The sequence below is a fragment of the Pelecanus crispus genome, chromosome 5 (assembly GCF_030463565.1).
Source record: "Pelecanus crispus isolate bPelCri1 chromosome 5, bPelCri1.pri, whole genome shotgun sequence".
NCBI lineage: Eukaryota > Metazoa > Chordata > Aves > Pelecaniformes > Pelecanidae > Pelecanus > Pelecanus crispus.
This window is the reverse complement of record NC_134647.1, coordinates 39,186,210-39,209,356: the sequence shown is the minus strand read 5'-3', so window position 1 is coordinate 39,209,356 and position 23,147 is coordinate 39,186,210. Positions and strand designations below refer to the sequence as shown.

At 43.0% G+C, this 23,147-nt stretch overlaps 1 protein-coding gene across 3 annotated transcripts in view; it reads right to left on the bottom strand.

The window, feature by feature from the left end:
- Positions 1 to 23,147, bottom strand: part of UNC80 (unc-80 subunit of NALCN channel complex) — a 133,336-nt gene that overhangs the window by 19,609 nt on the left and 90,580 nt on the right. For all 3 annotated transcript variants that reach the window (XM_075710650.1, XM_075710649.1, XM_075710651.1), the window contains 12 exons: positions 21,150 to 21,330; positions 19,946 to 20,214; positions 17,118 to 17,252; positions 16,206 to 16,344; positions 14,460 to 14,556; positions 13,582 to 13,752; positions 13,290 to 13,382; positions 10,743 to 10,778; positions 10,185 to 10,403; positions 5,806 to 6,006; positions 3,246 to 3,369; positions 796 to 921 (listed from right to left, as the gene is read on the bottom strand). In XM_075710650.1, coding sequence (XP_075566765.1) covers positions 796 to 921; positions 3,246 to 3,369; positions 5,806 to 6,006; positions 10,185 to 10,403; positions 10,743 to 10,778; positions 13,290 to 13,382; positions 13,582 to 13,752; positions 14,460 to 14,556; positions 16,206 to 16,344; positions 17,118 to 17,252; positions 19,946 to 20,214; positions 21,150 to 21,330 — 1,791 coding nt within the window. The remainder of the gene's footprint in view (positions 1 to 795; positions 922 to 3,245; positions 3,370 to 5,805; positions 6,007 to 10,184; positions 10,404 to 10,742; positions 10,779 to 13,289; positions 13,383 to 13,581; positions 13,753 to 14,459; positions 14,557 to 16,205; positions 16,345 to 17,117; positions 17,253 to 19,945; positions 20,215 to 21,149; positions 21,331 to 23,147) is intronic.

Below are 23,147 nucleotides of genomic sequence, written 5' to 3'. Positions count from 1 at the left end.
TGGTCCCTATAAGCCCTCCTTCCCAAGCCACCCCACTGCTCAGAGATACCTGCTGAAGTATTCAACTGGATGTGCCAATGCATATTTAAAAATGCAAGTTGGAGCTAGATTAGGAAATTTGTCCCTTCCTTGGTCCCAATTCTGTCTGATTTCGTGCCAATGGGGGCGGAATGGGATACAGAGGCAGAAGACTCTGTACTAGTTATGGCACTGCTATGAGAGAGGAATAATGATGAATTCTCCAAAAAGTCCAGGATGTTTTTTTTTTATTCTGGACAACAAGGATGCTATTGAGTCAGCAGCTGAAAAGCAAAGTTGCCCTGCTTTTTTGAGCTGGCACAGTGTGTGACCAGCTCAGGGAAGAGCAGAAGAGCACAAACTCCACTCCCAGTTACACACATGGTCCCACAGGAAAAGAGGTGATGGCATGGATGTGACCCAGGCCAGGGCCCATCTCCCTGTGGCAGGAGACTTATGATAACTCCTTAGATCCTGCAGAGAATCCTAACATGCTTGTCAGAGCCTTAAACAGCATCAATCAGCCGAACTCCCTGGACTTCAATGGCAATGTTAAGCTGATGGATGCTTGCTGTGGACTTGGCCCCAACAGGTGAATTCTGAGCTCAGCTCAAGCCTTCAGAAAGAAGGGATAATTTACGTGTTGCTTCTCTTTCATTTTTGGTGTGTGTTCCACAGGTTTTGCCCAGCTTTTGCAGAAAGAAAACAGAGCACCGATGAGTTGGTGTCTCAACCAGAAGTTATAACAGGCCCGGCCACAGGCCAGGGCAGACACACCTGTATCTGCAATGCTACAAGCCGGACAACAGCTGTGCTGAAGGGCAGAGGTGGCGAGAGATAAGGGCTGAGATGAAGAAGGGGTAATCCGTCAGCCACACTGGAGGGTCCTACCACTCCCATCACCTGCAATACAAACAGAGCACATCACCACAACTGACTACTTGCAGTTTGATCCATGCCATATCCTCCAACGTCAGTGAAATGGAGGGACCTTCCATTGAGCACTGAGTTGGGGTGGTTCTAGGAGAACCAGCCCCCTCAGTGGTCCTTGCAGGAGCTGGGGCCAGTGAGGAGAAGGAGTTCTAGCAGGGAAAGGGAGGGGAAAAGAGGGAACCAGCAAGGATGGGAGGAGTGCACAGGTAACCTGGTACATTTATAAATGTACCCAGTGCCAGCCCTGAATGACCAGCACTGGACTGGTGGAACAATTAGAGTTGGAGGATATGTCATGTAACGACTGTAACAAATAAAAATATGTCATCACAGCAAAAAGTCTGCATTGAAACTGGACATCTTTTCCCTTCTCTTGCTGATCTACTCGAAAAAATAATGTCCTAAGTCTGACCCAAGCCGGGTTTTGTACAATGTTCAGATTCCTCTCAAACACAGTCTGTTTTTAGGAACTCTAAGTATGATTCATCTCACCTGACCCCAGTTGTCTGAAGCAGAGTCACACGCATGTGACCTGGGTGTCTGGAACTCCTTGAAATATCAGTACAAGCAAATAGCACTTCTCGGGGAGAGTTATTTGAACCATTTTGGATGTGTCCCTCAGGAGGAAGTAAATCACAGGCCTGCATATGCCTGTTTCCCTCCATGGCTAGACACACCTAGATTACGGGAACAGGGAGAAGCTACCTGGCAGGCGCCTCAGCTTAGGGGAGATGAATGCACTCTGTTTTTCCAAATTCAGCCTGGGGAGAAAGGCAGTAACCAGTTTTCTGTCAGAAAAACAAAGGAAAATTTAGAAGGGGAAGAAGCAGAGCCCTTTCTTTATATCACCATGGATTATCATTTAGACATTTCCCTGCCTTCCTGGCTGATCTCTTTTTGAGCTTTGTGATGCAACTGGTCTACACATGGTACAGCATGCAGTCAGGGGTGCTCCCACAGCTCACAGTGGCCGTAGTTCTGACAGCTAAAGGTAAAATACTCTTAACAGTAAGAGCACATCTTTTCCTGGTAGCTCTCCCTGATGTTCCCAGTCAGCTGAATGTAAGCATGATGACTGCACTTCAGCACTGCGGAGCTTTCCGCTATTTTTAGAGCACCAGCTAATTCTTAGTGTAGGCCCTTTGGAGAGCTTGCTGGTGTGATTCGCTCTGCCATGCCTGTTTGCCAAACTGCAAGGCCATTCTAAACTTGTATTTGAGCTAACTCTGTAGCAACCTCCCCATGTAGCAACCCTAAGTTGTCTGAGGGTCCAGATTTGTAGTGCCTCCGAGTAGCTACTGCTGCTTGGACAAGGGAGAAGTCTTACAGACTCTGACAGGTTGGAGCTTCCCTGCCCTTGCAGTGATGAGTGGCATATGGACTTGAAGGACAGGAGCCTGGCAAAAATTTATGTTGCATTTTAACTGATGATCATTGTTTTTAAAGCTCCTCAGAGCACTGGTCAACCCTTGGAGGTTTTCTGTTACTGCTAGAAAAAGTTACAACATTTACATTCTAAGAAGAAAATGTTATAAAACCCAATAACAATAACAAAGCTCGTACAGCCTTTCCCCCTTTATTTGTATTTTTTCCACATGGAATGTAAGCATGCATGTTTGTCCAAATGGCTGGAGTTACACTGATATCAAATTGAGGGTATGCCCCCAGTGTCACAGCTGCAGAAACACTATAGTCTATCACTGAGTGACCAAGACAGGCTCTTTCTGTATCATCTCTCTGTTGTAACACACTCAGGAGCATGAATTCTACTAAGAGTGGGATCTGAACATTGTACAGCGCAAACCTGTACTAGATCAAGCCAGGGACATTGCAAACATTGGAGTGAATCCACCCATGTAAACCCTTCTAACTAGCCAACACCTGATGGCCTCTGACAGAGCCATCAGGGTCCTTCCCCACTGGAGATGGTAGGTATCCCCAGTGCCACCCTCTCCCCGTCTCTACCAGGTGTGTGCAGTCTCCACCACCCCACTCTCCAACTTGCAGCCCTCAACTCTCAGCTCAATCTGGCAAAGGTGGATCTTCAAAGTGGTGCGTGGGAAGCAACGGAAATAAATCGCTTGACCACCGCTACTGGTCACTGTATCTCCCCATGCACCACTTCAAAAATGAACCTTGCTATCTCTAGTGTCACTTGCGAAGTCCCCTTGCGAGGGGTAAGGGGAACAGGTAAAATGACAGGAATGGGAATGAACTGTCATCTTCAGTCCAGAGAAGTGAACAGCGGGGGGAGGTTTAGCAAAGGTTCACGGGGTTGCCGCTCGGCTACTCACCAGATTGACACACACATTGATCAGAGACCTAAGGTGAGGCAGGAAGGATATGATTGGCTGCCTCTGAAGTGTCAAACAAACCCCTTCAATCAAATTGCTGGCAGGCTCCCACTCAACCTGGCGCCTGCAATACAACAGTAGGTGCCGTTAGCCGCGGGCCTCCTGCCCCCCACCAGATGCTCGCAAACACGGCGACCGACACACAGTGACGCCCACAGAGGAAACGTTTCAGACAGCAACGACGTCCAAGATGAGCACAAAGTGCGCAACAGAGAAAAGGTTTTACCCACGCAGCTCAGGAAAGCACGGAGCCACAGAGCACACTGGGCGTTTGAGAAAGACGAGAAACGTAGCGGAGGGGTCTGTCTGCGCTGGCGACACAAACCCCCTCACAACAGCAGTGGTGGATGAGCTGTGTTTCACTCCCTGACGCTTCCCTCCAGCAGATGGTGAATGAGAGGGAGCCACCAGACAGCCCTTTCAGGTGTGCCTCTGTGGGGAAAGCGGTCTGCTGTGCCATGCTCCCAACCGAGAGCGACTCCTCCATCTCTTGTGGCTTGTGGGTGTTCTCACGGAAGGGAGCAAACCACACCCGCTGTGAGTGCCCTCTGTAAGCTACTTTGTGGTCCAGTCTGCTCTGCCAGAGTGACTCCCAGACAGAGTCTGCCCTAAACTTAAACTGGCCCAGCAGTACCATCTTTACCTTCCTCACACTGTACAGGAGGGCTGATTCATTCCCGACCAGCACCAAAGTCCTTCATTCCAGGATCCTTTCTTCCCTGACACTTTGCTTTTTTCTCCAACACAGCTTTCAGGGCTTATGACAGATCCTGAATTGAGTCCTTCCTAACTGTAAGCAGACACAGATTAGGTAACATCAAAGTGGTTCACATCCTTCATCTCAGGGCCTGACTCTTTGGAGTTAGTATAGTTCTCAAGCCAACATCTGACTGTGCACTTATTGGGACAGAAAGACAAGGCTTGGATAACTTCTTAGCTCAAGACTAAACAATATCCTAGTCAAGCTCCTCCGTAGACTTCTTAGAGACACACGGGGGATCGAGTGTTCACTATGTAAGCTCTTATATAGACCGACATACATCTCATCTTTCAGCATATGCTGTTCCTAAATCTCCAGAACAGTAGTTTGTTCTTGTATTTGTTCTTGCACATATACTACTCCCATCAGACACTGGTTTTGGAGCAGGGTGCTCACAGGAGGCAACGTGTAAGATTGTGATGTGAGTACCCCAATGGATGGCTCCTAGGGCTGGACACCCAGCCCCGTCTCCGAGAGGCTTCTTGGCCCGATGACTCTTAAATGTAGTTGTTGCATTTGGTCCAGTGGCTTTGCTGTCTCTGTCCTTTTGAGTACAGAAGAGCAGTTTCAGCCAGGCATAGGTACAGGCACAGACAGAGATAATACGAAGGGAATTTTAATTTATGAGCATTCATTCAGCTTACACAAGGAGGAAGACCCCTAAGCTGCCTTTGAGGCAGAAGAAAGTATGAGCGAGAAAAGAAAGAATAAGTGAGAAGCAGGCAAGACATGGCAAAGAATCAAACCAACAGGAAGGAGAAGCATCAAAATTTCTGCTTCTAAATTCCTACAAGGGCAGGAGCTTCTTAAAGCAGATTGTTAGCCAAAGGAAAGTGATAGGTAGTGATACCAGAAAGAAGAGATCACCTCCCTATTATGTACCGATCTTAGTTGGGTACATATGATTTCCCACTGGGACCTAAAGTTTTGTGTCTGAATCCTAAATTCTGATGTTCTCAGACATAATTTGGCTTCTCAGCTGAGACTGCCAACAAAGTGACTGATTCAAGTGGTTGAGGACATATGCCCATGAGGGTGACTGAGACCAATGAGTCTTTTTACTCAGATCACTGGAAAATCCACAGGGCTGAGAGATATTACACTACCCAGACTGGATTTGTATCACTGCCTCCAAGGTGGGAATGCTCAGTATTGAATACTTCTTGGGAATGCTCAGTATTGAATACTTCTTGAAGTTGCCAAAGCCTGCACCATAATGCTACTATGTGATGCACCAGGCTTTCACTAGCCACTGACTAAATGCAATTGATGCAGTTCTGTTCCCTTTACTAAGGAGCATTCAGAAGCTACTGCATAGCTCAAGACTATTTTTATCTTTACAGAGAACATAACAGTATCTTCATGTGAAGTCATGCTAGAAATACTCTTACTACAGTTTAACTATCCATTACAAAATAAAATTAATCTCAACTTACAGCTCAAATAAAGGGGGTAGTGAGATAGTACAAATCTGAAGACATTTTGGAGAAAGAAAAATGAGATTTCTGGAAGTTCTGTCTTTAGTTCTTAATAACCGTGCATTTCTTCTCTTGCTACCAGAAGACACAACAAAAATGTCAACATAAATGCACACTTACAGAGATAAAAACATCTGTTCATTTTGTGATATGTTGTAAAGGTTCACTGCAACATGACAGTTTTAGGTAGATGACATACCCACACTTCAAGGCTTGCAACATCAGAAACGGACCCCAGAGGGTTTCCATTATACCTGCTCACCTCAGAGTAGGCATCTTGTGAATTTTATTGAACATACGATCCAATCTCTTTAAGATGAGGATAAGGGCAGGTCTCACCGCCTCAGCTGTCCAGTCAGTGATGGGCAGCATCTCCATGATGTAGCGCCGGAGACCTCGGCTTTCCATCGTCTGCGTGTCATAAGGTGCCAGTTTCAGCAGGGAATGTGCGATTTCTGCCAATCTAAAAGCAGGGTTTGTTAAGAGGAACATCAAATACAACTTGCATTTCTCCACACATGCCAATGAACTAACAGACAAATCTTCAGTAGCCTAGTAAAAAGAAAAAGATGCAAAAGTCAAATGTGCTGCTATTTAAACTCTTAGACCCGATACCACAGTTCCTGGTCTGTTAAGATTCTTTTGCTGGAATTGCTGTTTATATTTATGTACACGTGAATGGTCTAAAGAATATTTTTACATTGATATTAAATGCATCAAAGGAACATCAGGAATCATGGATCTGTGTAGCTAAAAACAAAGTACCTGAGCTGTTAGTAAAATTACAACATTGCAAATGCCTGTGAAACACAGACATGACATCACCTGTATGTCAATTAATAAGTGATTTGGTTTAGTTTTGTGCTTGTTTTTCAGTGTCACCACTTTAAGAGGTCTCACTGTGCAATTTTCAGGTGTTGAATTTTAAAAATAATGTGCCATCCCATAGCTTTACACAACATGTACTTTGTACTATTTCTCCCTGCAGCTTTGATTTGTTTCTCCTAACACCTCTACAGATTGTGTTGCTGTTGCTTCTTCTAACCCTCCCAGATGGCCTCACTGATGGCATTTTCTGCATTGACTGTGAAATACCATGGCAACATTTAACTTGCACTTGCAGTTTGACAAAGACCTACTGAAATACTTGAATATTTGCAGTAGATAAAGACAAGTAATAAAGCTGCATCTACTAATAAAAGGGATAAAAACATGTATGCTCCCTGAAACATCAATAGACTTTGTAGTGGACTATTACAGTACAATCCTATTTGTATTGTGGGGGCTTCTTCTGAAATGCCTTCAACCAATGGAACATATTTCTATTCTCTTTAAAATTTGCCTAGCAATATCAAGGGCAACGAGTTCCTCAGATTAACCAAAAGTGCTATAAAAGTGTTTCTTTATCCAGTATTTCTTTATCATTACTTTTTGCAACTACATTGTCCTACTATGGAGTAGGTCTGTTTTCTTAAACACTGTGAAATTTAAATTATCATAATTAATAATTTAAATTATCAAAATTATCATTATGATTCTTTCTGGCAATACAATATCAGTGGCACATAATGGTATATTAAAACCTCCTTATGCATTATGAAGTGAGAGATTCATCTCATCCAACTTGAGACATCAATCTCAATTAGTCTTCTAGCTCTGTTCATGCAGAAGTAAACAACCTGGGAAATTCTTACCTTCCTGAAATACTGGGATAAACAGCTCATTGGATGTGCATCTCCCTTTTCATTGGGTTCAAAAAGATCTTTATGACTTTTGCAGACTAAACATTTAACTTTCTAATAGCAAATATTGGGTGAGATTAATCCTGTCTGAAGTGGCTAGCATATTATCTGGTTTTCTGAAGTCTCTGAAATGGCATCTGTCAGCCTCCCAAGACCATGGCTGTCACATCACATTCTGGTAAATCTGCTGTCTACTTAGAAAAGTTTTTTTTCCCTACAAAAATTAAATCCTGTCAGTCATTTCACTGATACTTATGAAATGAATTTATGTGAGAATCAAGATGATGTTCGCTTTTATTTAGGACTAACTATGATAAAGCAATTCAGGTGCCAACCCCAATAAAGCAGTTACTTCTAGCACTTTCGAGGAGAGATAAGAGAATCAGAGCACAACTCATTATCTTCTGCACATCAATCCCTTAGTTTTACTGCTGTAACCTTTGACCATGAAAGACCTTCTCTCTTGAGAAGAATGCAGTATTTGCCAGCTACTACTGTGTACTGTGACTCTGCTTCATGGAAATCTTCTCACAATAAAGTGTCTTTCCAGACAGTATAGCAGTAACACCTTCTGTACATACGGATTTAAGTTTGTTAAACTCGTCTTTTAAGAGAGGGACATAAAATAGTTTAAGAACAATTTAAACTCAATTACTCTGGAATATAAAAACATGTAGAAATAAAGTTCCCACATTAGTGCTAAACTGCAAATACTTCTGGGTAGTACACTAGAGCATTCTTGCGTTACATACAAATGTAAGACTAGGATAGTAAAAAGAAGCAAGCCCCTTACTTTATTGCACTAAATAAAGTTCATTCGTCAGACGTATGTTCCTCACTCCCACTGAAGTAATAAATAAAAGCCCAACATGTCTAACCAAGGATATAATCTGTCCTGAGAATCTCACCTTTGTTTCTAACAAGATTAAAGTTCTTATCTCAGGCTTCTGTTGCTAAAAGTCATGGAGTTTGTAATGCAGCTAAACAGATGTATTGATTTCTGAGGCTTGTGTCCCTTGGAAAAAATGTAAAGGTGGCACTGCAAAAGCAGCCACGTCCATCAGGTTTTCAGTTTCCAGCCAAGCACTACACAAGAATGACATGCATCTGTGGAAACAGGCATCTCTTGTTTAAAATTATCCTCTAAATTATTAAACAGTTGACAGAGGCGGGGAATAGCAACATTCAATTCATATGCAAACACACAAACCAAACAAAAACCACTTCCCAATTCCCAAAGGAATTCAGGGCATTTGTTAAACAACCTAAATTAACGTCAAACACAATTTTGTGTTCTATAGAGACAGCCTGAATCCAAAGATCTCTAATTGTGAGAGAATCTGCCAGCTAAGGGGCTTTGCCATTTTTTTCAGAGCATGCATGTAAAAGGTAGAAGAACTTTTAGAAGGTTTTCCTTGGTCCAGGGGCAGGAAGAGAGCTAGCTCAGTGCATTGCTAGGATCTGTCACTCTTCAACTTCCTTTACAGGGTATTCCTGAGGAAAAAAGTATAGCACTTGAAGAGAGGAATAATTCACAGCCAGAATGGCCTCTTGGGGTTCAGGGAGCAACATAAATTACTGTTAAGGTGGCTCTGATTCATGTCTGAGGCCAGTCCCAAACAGTTTAAGATATCTTTGCTATCTTTCCTATTTACTTTAATACTTTACTGGGCACCGTTTGGCTTAGGCCATAAAAAAACGCTCTTGGTATTTACCTCTTCTGTATTCAAAGAATGATCTTGAAGTATTTCTCTGTCTCATAAAAGAATTCAGATAGCTGTCTCCCCGTGACCCCCCCTGCCAAGGGGGAGGGGTGACCGTTTCATATTAATCCCAGTGTCCTTCAGACGAGTGCCAGTCAGAACAGTGCTAACTGTGGCTCACTCAGAGAATATCTGTGCTGTTTTTATGGCGACACATCTTACCATGAAACAACTCTAAATAGTTTATGTTTCCTGAGGAAATACAATGTGAGCAAGGGGTTTCCCCTGAAAATGAATGAAAAACTGACAACAGAATCAGGTCTATTCCCTTTTTTCCCAGTTTTTATTGTCTTTTATATGTGGACAAACTTCTCAGTAGAAATTTCTGCTGTTTTGTGTTTACCATGAACAGCAAACACAGAGAAGAGAATCAGGTCTAAAGTGCTTAGAAGGCCCTACCCCCAACTTCTTCTAGGTCAGCGCCATGAGAAATGGTTTGCAGTGAGCATCCAACTAGCAAGCTGGGCTCAGTGCTGCACCTTAATAAAAGACTTGTGCACCTGCTGCGTAGCACGCTGAGGCGGTCGTCCTGCAAATGCCTCCTGCCCCATCATCCCCCATAGTTGGTTAGAGCATGGTGCTAATAACACCAAGTTCACAGGTTCAATCCCTGCTCACTGCAGGGGGGGTTGGGCTTGATGATCTCTCAAGGTCCAACCTAAAGCATTCTATGATTCTGTGATCTCACGCATTTATGCAACACAGTGCAATGGTTGCTCCACCCTTCTTGCTTGTTAGCAGGTGGTTCTGATGCACAGTGTCACAGGAGAGGATAAAGGTCATATTCAGCCAGCTAGGCAGCTTCCCCACCCCTTGCCCTGCAGAGGCAGCCTTATCTGCTCTGCTCCTCACTGCATCTTAGTCTGATGTATAAGATGGGCTTCCACGGAGCTATTTCATCTACTGGAGATGAGGGTCTGAATAAGACCAGAGGAGAGCATATGAAACCTTGCCTGTACACAAGCAGCATCAGATACAATCTAAGGAACATCCAAAACAAGCTCTGCATGTTTCAGACAGCAACATGCAACTACACTACCAAATAGTGATTCCATCTGCTATTATGAAAAATTAAGAGCTAAAAGAAAGGAATCCCCCTAAAATGAACAAGTAAAAGCAGAATGCCTGTGGAATACCTCATGTGGGACTTTACATCCAGCAGCTCCAGAGAAGTCACTCGGGGCTCACCAGCCAGATTCTGCAAAATCTTCAGCCTTGGACCACAGTGCTTGTAAAACTCTGTGCAGATATTCAGCAATGACTCTCGTGGTCTCCTGAACTCCTCTCTGGCGATTCGTTCATCCAGCTCCTCTCGGGGAAGACCCTGGCCCTCCTCCAGTAAGTGAAGGTTCTCCCTGGAGGATATAAAATGAGAAGAAGTAGGAAGTGTTATATGCAGTGGAACAGCACAGATAGATTATAACCACCTCTCCAACTTGTTTTTGCAACAGATGCTTTCCACTGCAATTGAAAAGAAAAATAGTTGCATCTGCAATAAAAAAAAAAAGGGGAAATTATAACCTGCAAACTCTTGTTAAAAATGTAAATATTTTCTGTATGAACTATCCTTTGGTACCCTGCCCTGAAAAAAGGCTGCCTGACACAGCAACATTGGGTGGGACCCAGTGAACCTGGAAACTGCTGGGAACAGTTCGTCATGTGTCAGGGAAGATTGGGCAAAGATTTTACTGTACCTGATAAAGTGTAGTTTGGCTCCCTGTTCTGGGTACCTGGGAAAACAGAAACAGTGCGGCTGTAAACAGCAACTTAGTAATGCCTAAACTGTCTTTCTGAAAGAAGGCGACACTGTTCTAGCCCAGAGGTATACTCACCATGGGTAGGATGGGATCTTGTGTCACTGGAACAATGGCTACACATAGTTAGTGACAACATTGAATAGCCTTTACCTCCCAACTGGCAGCAAACAAGAGATTCCTATAGTTATTGCCCTTGTTATGAAAGGAAAAATTCAGGCTTATAAACCATAGCCCTCTTTCAAGCAATTTCTTTTACTGATTTTCACCCCAGCGCTCGGTCTGTTTCATGAAGCCAGAGCTCACCTAGTGGAAAGAATACCTCAGTGTGTTTTTTTGTTTTATTGTAATTTTGTCTTGCCACTTCTTGTTGAGAAAGCATTAACATACCCTGCACCACTTGGCTAACACGTCCAAGGCTGGAACAGTGATCATTCTACCATCACAAGACTCCTGCTGTTGCTAGCAGATGTCTGTTGCAATGATAACACAACAGAAGAAATAAAGGCAGAAAACCTGGAGCAGTGCAAAAATATTTTGGATCAGAGACCGAACGTTTGATAATCAGAAAGATCTAGAAATGTAAACCAAGATGTCTGAGTCACACTGCATCAGGAGTCTCTACATTGCCTGTCAGCAGATACATATTAACTACTCGCCAAAATCAGCAGACAAATAATAAAGCACTACTTTCTATTACACCTTATTTTCCTTAGACTGGGCAATCTTGCAATGGAAGTAAATGGCATATATCCACTTCAGACTTGGGCATGAAGGGGTTTATCTGCTGCTCAGATCCAGGACTGAAAGTCAAAGCTGTGTTTCATCCATGCCTGAATTGGTCTTAAAGAATAACAGACTGATTCCAGGAGTTACCAACCAAGATGTGTACACTACACATCTATAGATTGACATAATAGCCCTTGATGATCCATGCACAGAGTGATTTCTATCTCCCTTCAATACAAAAAAAAGACAGGGAGTAAGTAGGAAAGCATGTCCTGCCAGAAGGGTGTTCCTGATGTACAGTCCTATACAGCCTATACTGTATTAGACTATTGGCTGTGCACAGACTTACTATCAGTTGTTACAGACAGAAGAGAAATCCAGAGGAAATACTCTGCTCTGGAAGAACAGCTACTCCAGCTTTTGCTAGGGTACAATTCCCTTTCCAGGTCAGCACAAACATTCAGATTTTAAGCATAGTAAGGCATAGCCTGGCCAGGAGAAAGCAGGGCTGCCCAGAAGAGTAATCAGTACTGCAAAGAAAACCTTCATAATCCCAAATGCTTGTGGGTGGATTGTGTAATAAGATTTCTGAAGCCCTTGCCCTATGACTGAGTAAATTGTCCAGTGGCCTTGTCTAATTTGCAGCTGCCTAATTGGAATGGCCAATATGGCCAAGGAGCAGTATTACAGTCTGCTGGCACCATCTCCTTCCTTATTTCCTTCTTTCATGTAAAGTTTTTTTGTGTGTGTTTTTTTTAAGAAGGACAAAAATATTCCCAGCCATTCTTCCCTTTCTCTCAAATTCTCTGCCACCCACTCCTTTGCTGTCTGTAACTGCAAAAAAAACCCCAGACCAATGTGGAGGTAAAGGCGATAGAAAGAGACCATAGGAAAACTAAAAGGAAACGGGAAAGGGAAGAAAAGAACACTAGAGGAGGTTCCTGTCTCTGTGAGTCTCAGCTGACATTACCAAGGAGTAATGGTTTTAAACTCAAGGAGTAATGGTTTTAAACTAAAGGAGGGTAGATTTAGACTGGATATAAGGAAGAAATTTTTTACAGTGAGGGTGGCGAAGCACTGGAACAGGTTGCCCAGAGAGGTAGTGGAGGCCCCATCCCTAGAAACATTCAAGGTCAGGTTGGACGGGGCTCTGAGCAACCTGATCTGGTTAAAGCTGTCCCTGCTCACTGCAGGGGGGTTGGGCTAGATGACCTCTAAAGGTCCCTTCCAACCCAAAGCGTTCTATGATTCTATGATTCTATGACATGCAGTTTGAGCTCATACTGCTGTTCAGTCTCTCAAAACAAGGCCAGAAGGATCTGACCCTTCTGCTATCCAAGTATGCTCTGCCCAGTGGTCACTTTGACAGTGGACTCAGAAGGAATCAAAGCAGAGAACTGAGGGATGTGGTTGCTTTGTCAGTATACTTCTACAGTGTGAAAAGGGAAACAAAGAAAACAACATTTAGGATGGGTGTCCTCCATTTTGATATCCTGCTCTTCTATTTAGTCACATGGTTTTAAACTAGAAGTTCTAGTCTTGGGGATTTTGGTTACTGTCAGAAATGCAGTCCTGGGCTATGTGCTCTTTTTAGCTGACTGTTTTCTCTCACAGTACCTAGAGTACTTCCTCAGACAGCTAAGGAAATACTGCAAGCACTCTGAGCAATGAGATGTTACATTACTCAAAAAAAAAAGAAAAAAAGAAAAAAAAACCTGTTCAGAAAAATGAAAAAGAAAGAAAAGCCCACTGACTTACCTGGTGTTCACACCTGCTGACATGGTGTGGTTTGCTGTTGTGGTCCCTTTATGGCCTTGGTCACATCGACTCATCTGTGGGGCTGTCATAGGCCTGGCAAAGGGAAGGCAAAATCACACTAAAGACTAAATCTAACAAGCGCACTGAAGCTTGTGAAATCTGGCAGTAATTTTACCGTGTCGAAAACTCCACCATTATTCAAGCTAAGCTGCATACCGTGACCTCCTGTGCATTCTGTCTCCCCACCCTGACAACCAAACGCAGGCTCAGACCTTTGAACCGTGTGGGTTACCTGGTGAGAACTTCTACACTGTACAAGAGGGCCTGCAACGAGGTGGCAAGGGCAGCCATGGCAGCAATCTCCTCGCGAGCTGCTGTCACCGTCTCCACTTGAGAGGTTTGTCGCTTCAGTTTCTGCAAGTAACAGGGAACCAGCGCTTCCAAGACCATCAGCATCTGGAGGCTGGAAAAATAACCAATACTTGGTCTGTTTTATTTTGTCAATCCTGAAACTCGCGTCAGGCAGAGGCTTAAGTTTCTATCTGAAGACCCCATGATCTCTCACTAGCCTTGTGATTTCATTGCTTCTCACTAGATAAGCAGTCCTGGGCCAAAGAAACTCTTGGATCAGGGACTTCAGGGGGAAAATTAGCTGATGCATGAATCAATAATAATAAAACCAACCTGAACTTCTGGGTATCTTCTGAATATGTCATCCATTTGCAGTCATTCATTTTCCCTTCCAAAGACTCCTTTCTTCTCTGGTTCCGTCTTGGAAACTAACCTTTTTGCTTTACCAGTTTACCTCCCCTCTCTCTGTATCTTCCTGTTCTTTCCAGCTGCCTGTTTCTCCCCTCCAGTTCCCTCTCCATTGCTTCTCTGACAACAGAAACCTGCAGAACACAGTGTGATCCCCACTTGGAAATACAGCTTACGTGTTGCTGCTCAGGATGCCATCCAGCTTAGTGCTGCAGCTGGCGGCTGGCAGGATTTGGAGCCGGTGCCCGAGGAAAGGTGTCAACAGGCAGAGGCTTGGCCTCACAGAGAAGCCCTGTGCTTGGGATGCATTTCTATATCCTCTGCCTCCATTTGTCAGCCTTGCTTTCGCATGCTATATGCAGCTTTTATGCCTTTTCTGAGTCTGCACAAACCAAGAAAACAGATTAGCACCTTCTGAATGATTCAGGAGCATAGGCCACCACTGTCACACACAGCTTGATGGCTTCACTGATCGAAAAGGTCAAGTCTTCATTCCCATAGCAGAAGTCTAAGGGAGTAAAGCAATATGAGAAGACTATCACACAAACATACTGAATACGAAAAGAGCTAGCACACTCCTTCCTTTTTCCCCTCTTCAATTGCTTGCTTCTCATTTTAACAATCCCCAATAGGCTCTTGATCTCTGACAAAAAAATCCTGCCATCCAAGAGCTCTGTAAGTGAGAAACAGTTCTCAGTAGGTCAAATCACTGCTGAGCTTAAGGCCTACAGCTGCTACTGGAGTCCCGTTTCAAACATCACCCATCACAAGCAAAATCTTAAGCTCCTACATTTCAATGACATGTGTCAACTTAATGACAATTTTTATGCTCCCTCTGCTTTTTCCTAGATGTTTCCACTGCACTAAAAATGGTGCTGATACACCGCTGATGGCAGAAGGTAGTTTTACTTCTAAAAAATCAAGCCTCTTACTGGTAGCCACGTGGGCGCCAGCACAAAAGTGAGTCTGGTTTGCTAATGATTTGAGAAAAAGTTTTTGAAAGCATTTAAGACCCATACTAAAAATATTACTTTGGGGATAATTAGTGCCAGGCACCAAGAAACTGAAGTATCCAAAAATAATATTTGTAATACAACTATAGTCCCATTTTCAGAAGGGACATCGGTATACAGGAGCCCAAGTCAAAGTTAAGGTCCCAAAGTGTGTAATTCACTTTGAACAATGGAACTTGGAAGTCAGATGTTTTACATAATTCTGATCTTCATATGGAAAATACCAGGTACACAACATACTAATCTACAGTAGTATCATCATCGACACACACTTGGAATTTTCAGAGATGCCTTTGCATAACCCCCCCACAGAAAACCCAAATCTTTTAAATAAATGTTTACTACAATCCACAAAGAGGAAAAAATATCTTCCATTTCTGTACGATTTTATATTATAACTTGTGGTATAATTGTGCAACATGACATCATAAAATCCCAACACGTAATGACGCTTTAAGTCTAAGGCTAGACGGGTTTCACAGTCCATCAAAATCAGTAGTATTTAAGGGAAGTGCAAATTTGGAAAGTAAGTTGAAGAGCCTTATAAAAATCAGCAAAAATTACTTCCCTGCAAATCACAAAGGAGCCAAATTCTTAAATGCTGCATTGCATGGATAATTATCAAGAGACACAGTGTCCTGGATACATCATACAGCCGTATATATTCTGCTTTGTGATAAATCAACAACCCCCCCAGAACTCAGCACTGCTGAATGTCTGAATGGCATCCATCATTTGCTAGTCACAGTCTGCCCACAGGAGAGGATGCTTTTGTTTCCTGCCCACATGCAGCAGAGGAGAGGATGACACTGATCTTGTCAGCATGATACAGTGTATTAGGCATTTTTATGCTTCGCCCACACATGATAGAATTCAAAATGCCAGGGGCTGGTCTCAGACTAGCAAACTCAGTGCAGAAAAAGTGGCTTTGGAATAAAATAAATTAATAGTTCCCCTCCTGCAGAAAATATCAAAAGGATGGTGGTGATAAAGCCAACCTTGAAAGCCTCATGAGGCATAAGAAACAGATATGACTGCATTCTGGGAGAAGAAAAGGGCCCTGAACAAATCATCCTGCACCAAATGCATGTTGAATCAATAAACAACAAACCAGAATTACTGAATAAAGGGTGCTTGCTGTTACCTAATGACTTGAGAGGCTTTTCGGCTTTCACCAGCTCTAAGATGTCCAAAATGTCTGGAGTATCTCCCTCTAAAGACTGCAGCAGGTCAAACAGGCACTGAGCTGACACTCCTTTGCTGGTTCCATTGTTTGTAGCATCCTGTTTCGACAACAGACATTTGTGGTTGATTATCTGAGGGCCTGTGTGCATTCCAGGAATCTTTATCTGCAGGTGTGGGCAACCTTTTTTTTTTTTTTGACAAAGGGCCCACATGGAGTTCAAGACCTTACTGCTAGGAAACAATAAGCCTTGCCTGATTCAACAGATTGATGCTACAGTGGAACCATGATTTGAAAACTGCACTCAGCTTTACTTCCCAGAAACAGCAGATCTTTGCTGCCCTGTGAAGGAGGAAGATGTGGGTGCTTACAGTGTATGTGCAATTAGATTTGGCGGTCCCACTTCAAATTAAAATTCCATTAACTTGTTTTAACTCAGTAAATTGTTAAAGAGTAATCAGTGAATATTTCAAAACATTGCTAATCCAGTCTTATAGGTCACATGTACTAAAACTTGGCATTAAGCTCTTAGTTCCTATTGCTGGATTCTAAGAAAGGATTTGCATTTAAAGAGTTACAAATCATTATTTTCCTTTTACAACCTATTTATATGCAGAAATTTAAAGTGAGACCACATTTACTGGCTTGGATACCGGTGGCCCATTCCCTCAGCATCCTGCTCAATCACCTGATGAACAGAAGCATGCAGAAATAAGTTGAGGAACTGGTTCCATGCAGCACCAACTGCAGGAAGCACATGTTCAGTAAGAACCGTGCTGCTGCTCCAGCTGTTTTCTCTTCGTGATCTCTGATGGGGGCTGGCTGCATACACAGGCTTCCCCACGCTGAGACTAGGGAATGGCTTTTACTCACAGGGAACTCCAGGAGAGGGGCCACACTTGCAAACAGCTGCAGAATAAAGGGCTTGCGATGCAGAACGTAGAACTGGCGGCACGCGAACTCAATCGCTTGGCGTAACTGTGGGTTGCTTTCATAGTCAGCATATACCTGAGCAAATTAAAAAGGACGTGGAAGTATTATTCCACTTAAAGGGCTCTTCATCTCCTAACCCCAGATTGAATCATCTACAGCCTTGTCATTCCTGATATGTTTACCTAACATTTTTAAAGATGGAGACTTGTCTGCTCTCCTTGGCAAGGCATTTCTGGGACAAAATATCCTTAGAAATAAGGTTTGCTTGTCACTCTTGAACCTTCTTTGTCGCAGCTTTAGTCCATTATTTTTTGTCCTATATAACTCCTCCCCTCTCCTTCCTAGGAGCACTTGTGTGAAGCCAGTTAGTGCTTTCTTCCTCAATCTTCATCTTCTTCAGTTAATCAAATCCTGGCTCTTTTAGTCCTTTCTCATATTACATGTTTTCTAGACATACATCCCTGTTCCAGTCTGCAGTCTTTTCAGTTAACTGATATTTTTTTGTGCAGTGCCCACAGCTGGACAGAGCCAGCACTTCAAGTCAGCAGTGCTGCTGAAGGGAGCAGCTGAATTATTCCATGTTTCTTTCACAAGATAGGAATCTGTATAGTCACCCCAGAATGGCATTTGAGATGTTTTTCTTTTTTATCCTTCAACAGAAGGACACTGTTGATTCATGTTTAGGTTCAGATCTATAACAACTCCAATATTCTGTTCTGCAAAAGTACTGAATCAGCTACTTTCCCTTCCATATTTATATGGCTAATTTTACATAAGTAAGGCCCTATGCTTGTCCAACCTGATCAACATAATCTGGTTTTTTTTCTTTTTTTCAGACTGCATCTCCAGTTTGTCAAGATAATTTGAACTCTTAGCCTGTCCTCCAACACACTGACAGTTCCACCCACTTTTAAGATATTTTAGGGTTTTTAGAGTGGCATTTCCTTCAGGGCTGGCCACTGAACCATGCAGCCAATGTGTTGCCAAAGATGTGGGATTTGTTTCTCAGTTATGTAAATAGTATAAGCTGCTAGGAACAACTTCACTGTGCTTCCTTCTTCTGTCCATTTCAATTGTCTGTCTACACTTCTCTACTAGTACAAGCCTGTGGGAGGTTTGGGGTTGGGATGGGAAGGATTTTCTTGCTATTTGCTGGCAACAGGTAATACTGAGATTTTACGGTAGTGCAAAATTCACATTACAGCACAGGGCACTTGAAGGTTTCTAAAAAATTATTAGTGTGCAAGATCTCTGCAGAGATGTATTCATTCCTTGGTAGCCTAGTAGGCTGAAGAGATGAGGATGTCTTTAGAACAATCAGAAGCCTCTAGCGTGCTTATGAGGACAGTCAATCACCACGGCCTGTTACACTTGCAATGTCTCATTTACTTGAGAAAAGGGAAATAATTAACTGTATATGCATTTCACCCAGGAAAGTGGAAAAACTTGCAACAAAAAGAGCCCTGGAGGGGGTATGTGCATGTATGCATCAGGCATTAAGCTATTAATGGCTGGTTCAAGCCCAGAAGTGGTAGATGACCACAAACAGACCAGCTGACCTTGGGTGCCTGGAACGGAGATGTGAGGGTCTGCAAAAACAAATAACACTTAGCGACACTTGGTTTTTCTTTTGGAATTGCTTTTTTGACTCCCATGAGTGGAATTTTATTAATTCAGTAGTTGGCGATAATTGGTAAGGGGGGAAAGAGGAAAGAATTACAAAACTAATTTGTCTCAGTATGAAAAGTGAAGATGAAGGGAGAGGCCTTCACGGAACTGAATGGTTACTGCCAAGTACTTCAAATTAAGTTACTACGTTATTTTATTTCAAAATGTCTTGTTTCTAATGAATAAACCCATGCACTGCACACCTGGATCCAATACATACTTACCTAACAGTGTAAGGCATTATATTATAGTTTCTAGTTACTAGAGAGTTTGTTTAGCTAGCTACATTCATCACTGTTCCTAATTATTGTGCTCTGTTAACTATGTTAAAATGAACATACATAGGGATGTTGTGGTCATTGCTTCTATTACAGAAACAATAGTTTTTTCTATATTTGCATTGTAATTCTAAATCTCTATTTAGATACTGTCTTTGAGCCCTGCAGAAATAATCTTTCTGTCTGTAAAAGAACTATATTGGGTTTTTTTTATTTTCAGTATCTGATTTTTCCCAAATGTCAACAGGAAAAAAGGCATACTTGTACACCTCAAAGTAGAGAGAAACTCCACCTCTAATACTTGCAATGGTTGTCATCACTCACGTGAAAAGACAAGAGCTTTTCATAAACAGTGTTATTTTCTGTTGCTATTTAAATTGCAGATAATGCAATTATCATACTTAAAGAAGTGAATATAATTTAGTTTCAAGCAGCAAGTAGCAAATCCAGATATTTTGACTATTCCTCAAATTTCAGCCATCCCTGGAGGAAAAAACACCAAGGGAGACCCAAGGTCCAAAAATTTTCCAGAAATTTCACATTTCTGTGTGGAAGTGCAAAGTAAGGGAAACAGACATTAATTTATTTAACATAAAGAAGAAAAGAAAATGTAGTCATTTACTCAAGAAGAAAAGGGAATGTAGTCTCAGGAGTGCTAATTTGGCCCATCCCACCCTGATCTGTTGTTTGTCCTCTTGGGGCCCCCCAAATCTGTGACCTCACCAGGACTCTGCAGTGTAAAGTTTCCTCATTAATAGTCAGTTCTGTAACAAAGTGCTTGCTCTGAAGTCTTCCCTCGTATTGTTCATGGAAATGGCTCACCTGCAACATGCTGGGGAGGACCCACTGGTACCCGCTGAGGGAGAAGAGGTGGTTAAAGTGCACAGCTGTGTTGATGACTGTGGCAGCGTACTGCCTCAACAGGGCACTGTCCTCAGGGTGCAGGATCAGGGCACCGTTGAAGACGTTCAAGAACAGCATGATCTCATCCCCCCAGGGGAACTCGCTGGGCATGCCAAGGAACATCTCCTCCAGCAGCTTAATCCACAAGCTTTTCTGAAGAGTGTCCAGACCAAAGAGCTCTTTCCCAGCTGCGGGGGAGAAGAGGCAACAGCAATCAACTCTGTCCACCGCAGCCAGCCTCACAACATTCCCAGAGGCCAAAGGCCTCTCCAAAGGACCATTCCACAACACTGACCATCGTTCTGCCTTTTTAAAATCCTGTACTTCCGGAAGTGCCCACAGGGTTTGAGCAAATCTTTACTGAAACCAATACACATGAAGACGAAGAATGATGAATATCACACAGCTCATTCACTCTGCTCACCACTGGTTGGAAATTCTCCTCTTAAAAAGTGAAAGCAGATCTGAGCTTGTATGTGCATGATCTGCCCCGCACAACCTGAATGGCTGTGTGGATTTATGCTGAATTTTTATCCTTCAGGTGTCCCACGCATTACAAGACATTGATGCAGAGTTACAATCATGCTTCTGAAATCAAGTGCCGTTAGGGCCTATTACAGAACTTGCCAATGCTTACCATCCTGCAACAGCAGCCTGTTTAATCCCCAAGTCAGGCTGGAAACCCTACTTGGCTTTCAGAGCAAAGTTGCTAAAAAGAGGGCTGTTTCTATATCCCTGCTGCAGAATTTGCCCAATCTTCATTGAAAGCCCATTGCTTCCTCAAAGTGGATGGCAAAGGACTCTGAGCAATCCTTTTTAGGTGCAGTTATGCTACTGGACACAGTATTCCAGCTGTAGTTTCATGCATAATTTTAATACATAGTTATAACTTATTCTCATCTGGGTACAAAGAAAGTAGCTTTGTCTGGAGTCTGGAGACGTCTAACAGCAAAGCCCTTTCTGCTGTTATGCTTACAAACCAACAGCTATGTATCATTTTCCCTAGGAAAGATCAGCTTTCAGTAACACTACAAGCCTGCATGTTTCTGAGGCAAATGAAGCGCTTCACAGAAACCTTCTGGGCCCTGTACAACCACCAGAGAAAGCTATCAAAAGGCCATACCTTGGGGATCGCTGAAGAGTGAGAACTCGGCATCAATGGCGCTTCGGGGAAATGAAGGCAAGCGGAGGAGGTCTTCCTGGAGCATAGATACATGGGACTGCTTGTGTGCAGTAGGGATTTTCTGTGTCAGCGATATGAGGAACAACACCCGCCCCACCTCTTCTAGCTTGCGGGTGAACACCTGAGAGAAAAAGAGACAAGGATCAGAATCAGTGTGATCAAGAAGTTCTTTACAACATATATGCACTTTTCTAGATTAGCTTCCATGGCTTTTTCTGATGGGAGGAGTGCTGCACTCATGGCCCAGAGGAGCCTGCTGAAATTCACAGGGCCAGTCCTGCACCCTTTTGCTAGAATTTGTGTGACCACTGTTCTTCAGCCCAACTCAGCAAAGATGGATCGCGTTTGTAAAAGAGGTTTTTAACAACACCTCCTATTTCAGTCTTGTGGAGGACCCGGAGTGGTTGTCAAGCACTTTGCAATTGTGCCATGTGGTCTTTTGTAGATTAATGTAAGCTTTGCCAGTGTGAGCCCCAAGGCGGTCAGAGGAAAACCACCTCCAAACTGAAAGCCGTACAGTTGCAGTTGCTCTTTGCAAGGTCTTAGACTATAGTCAACGTGAGGTTGGAATGGTTATCCACCTTCTGGGTTGACGCTGGCTCATGGCTGGACATAGAAAGTGTATGTATAGTTGCAAAAGAAAAGCAGTCAATAAAACAAAGCAGACCAGATTCTGAGTTACTGTAAACAAGCAAAGTCCTGCTGATTTGAGATTATCGCTTCTGGTTTATACCAACTAGGAAACCGAGTTGCATTCTACCAGCCTCCTTTGAACTTCTGACTGGTAGGACTAGTCAGTCTAGCTATTTTATTTTGATACTAAAAGTAACCATAAGGCAGAGTGATGCTCAGTAGTAGAAGCGACTGTCTTTGGAAGCAGTTTCAAGACAGCTCGTAGCTACTGGGAGGAAGCCAAAACTTGGAGCATGTGGCTTAACATGTGACAAAGCTCAGCTTCCCACGTCCTGCAGTTGCTATGACCTTGCTCTGAAGTGCACTCAGCTTAGAATTGGGTGCTCAGTCAATCAACACTAAAGAAAGTACTTTTCCACGGCTTGCTGCTCTGTGGGTAGACTCCACAGTGCTGTTTTCTTTGCTGAAGCTGGATGCTGTCCAGCAACTTCTAGCATGACTACAGAGAGGCTGGTAGATGCTTGATTTAAGTTTTACCTTAGAAATATTTTGGCCTGTAAGTATTCTAAATATCAAAATGTGGAGTGTAAAATAACACCCTGACAAACCTGGACAGGCCATTTTAATCTTTTGGGGTCATGTAGGGCATATGAGACTTATTTATTTGATATGTGGGGGACATCTCCTAGAACCACAATGAGAATAATTTCTGCCAGAGGAGCAACCAAAATGATCCCAAGTGATTTCAGATTTTTTTAGATGTTCTACTGACAGATGCAGCACATGAAATATTTCCCTGTTCTGTACGGTACACATATGAGAGAGCATTAACTATATTCTCCATTATTTTAGCTGCTGGTTCCTCTTAAGCAGCTTTATAGCTGCTTTTTATAACCATTCCTGATGATGTTTTTCTGTCCCTGCACTCACATTACCAGGGACACAACTACAGTAGCTGCTTTTTGGCTAGAATAATACAACTGTTAATACCAAACGCATACAGTTTAACCACATTCTCCCTCCTTTTTATTTCCTACTTATTGTCATCCTTTGCAGATACAGCTAGAGCAACTCTTCCCTAAACACTCAACGCTGTGCCCCTGAGACAAATTTGCTTTTGTGGAAAACAAAAAGTGGTTTCTACAGGTAGAGTGAGCTCAATGCCATTATCTTACTGTCTTAAGAAATTATACTTGAAGGGGTTTGCAGCAGATTAAAGACACTGCCCTGCCACTTTAGTTAGGGTTTAGTTCCAAAGGGAGAGCTCCTGGGAGCTGCAGAACATTAGCAGGATTGGACAGATTA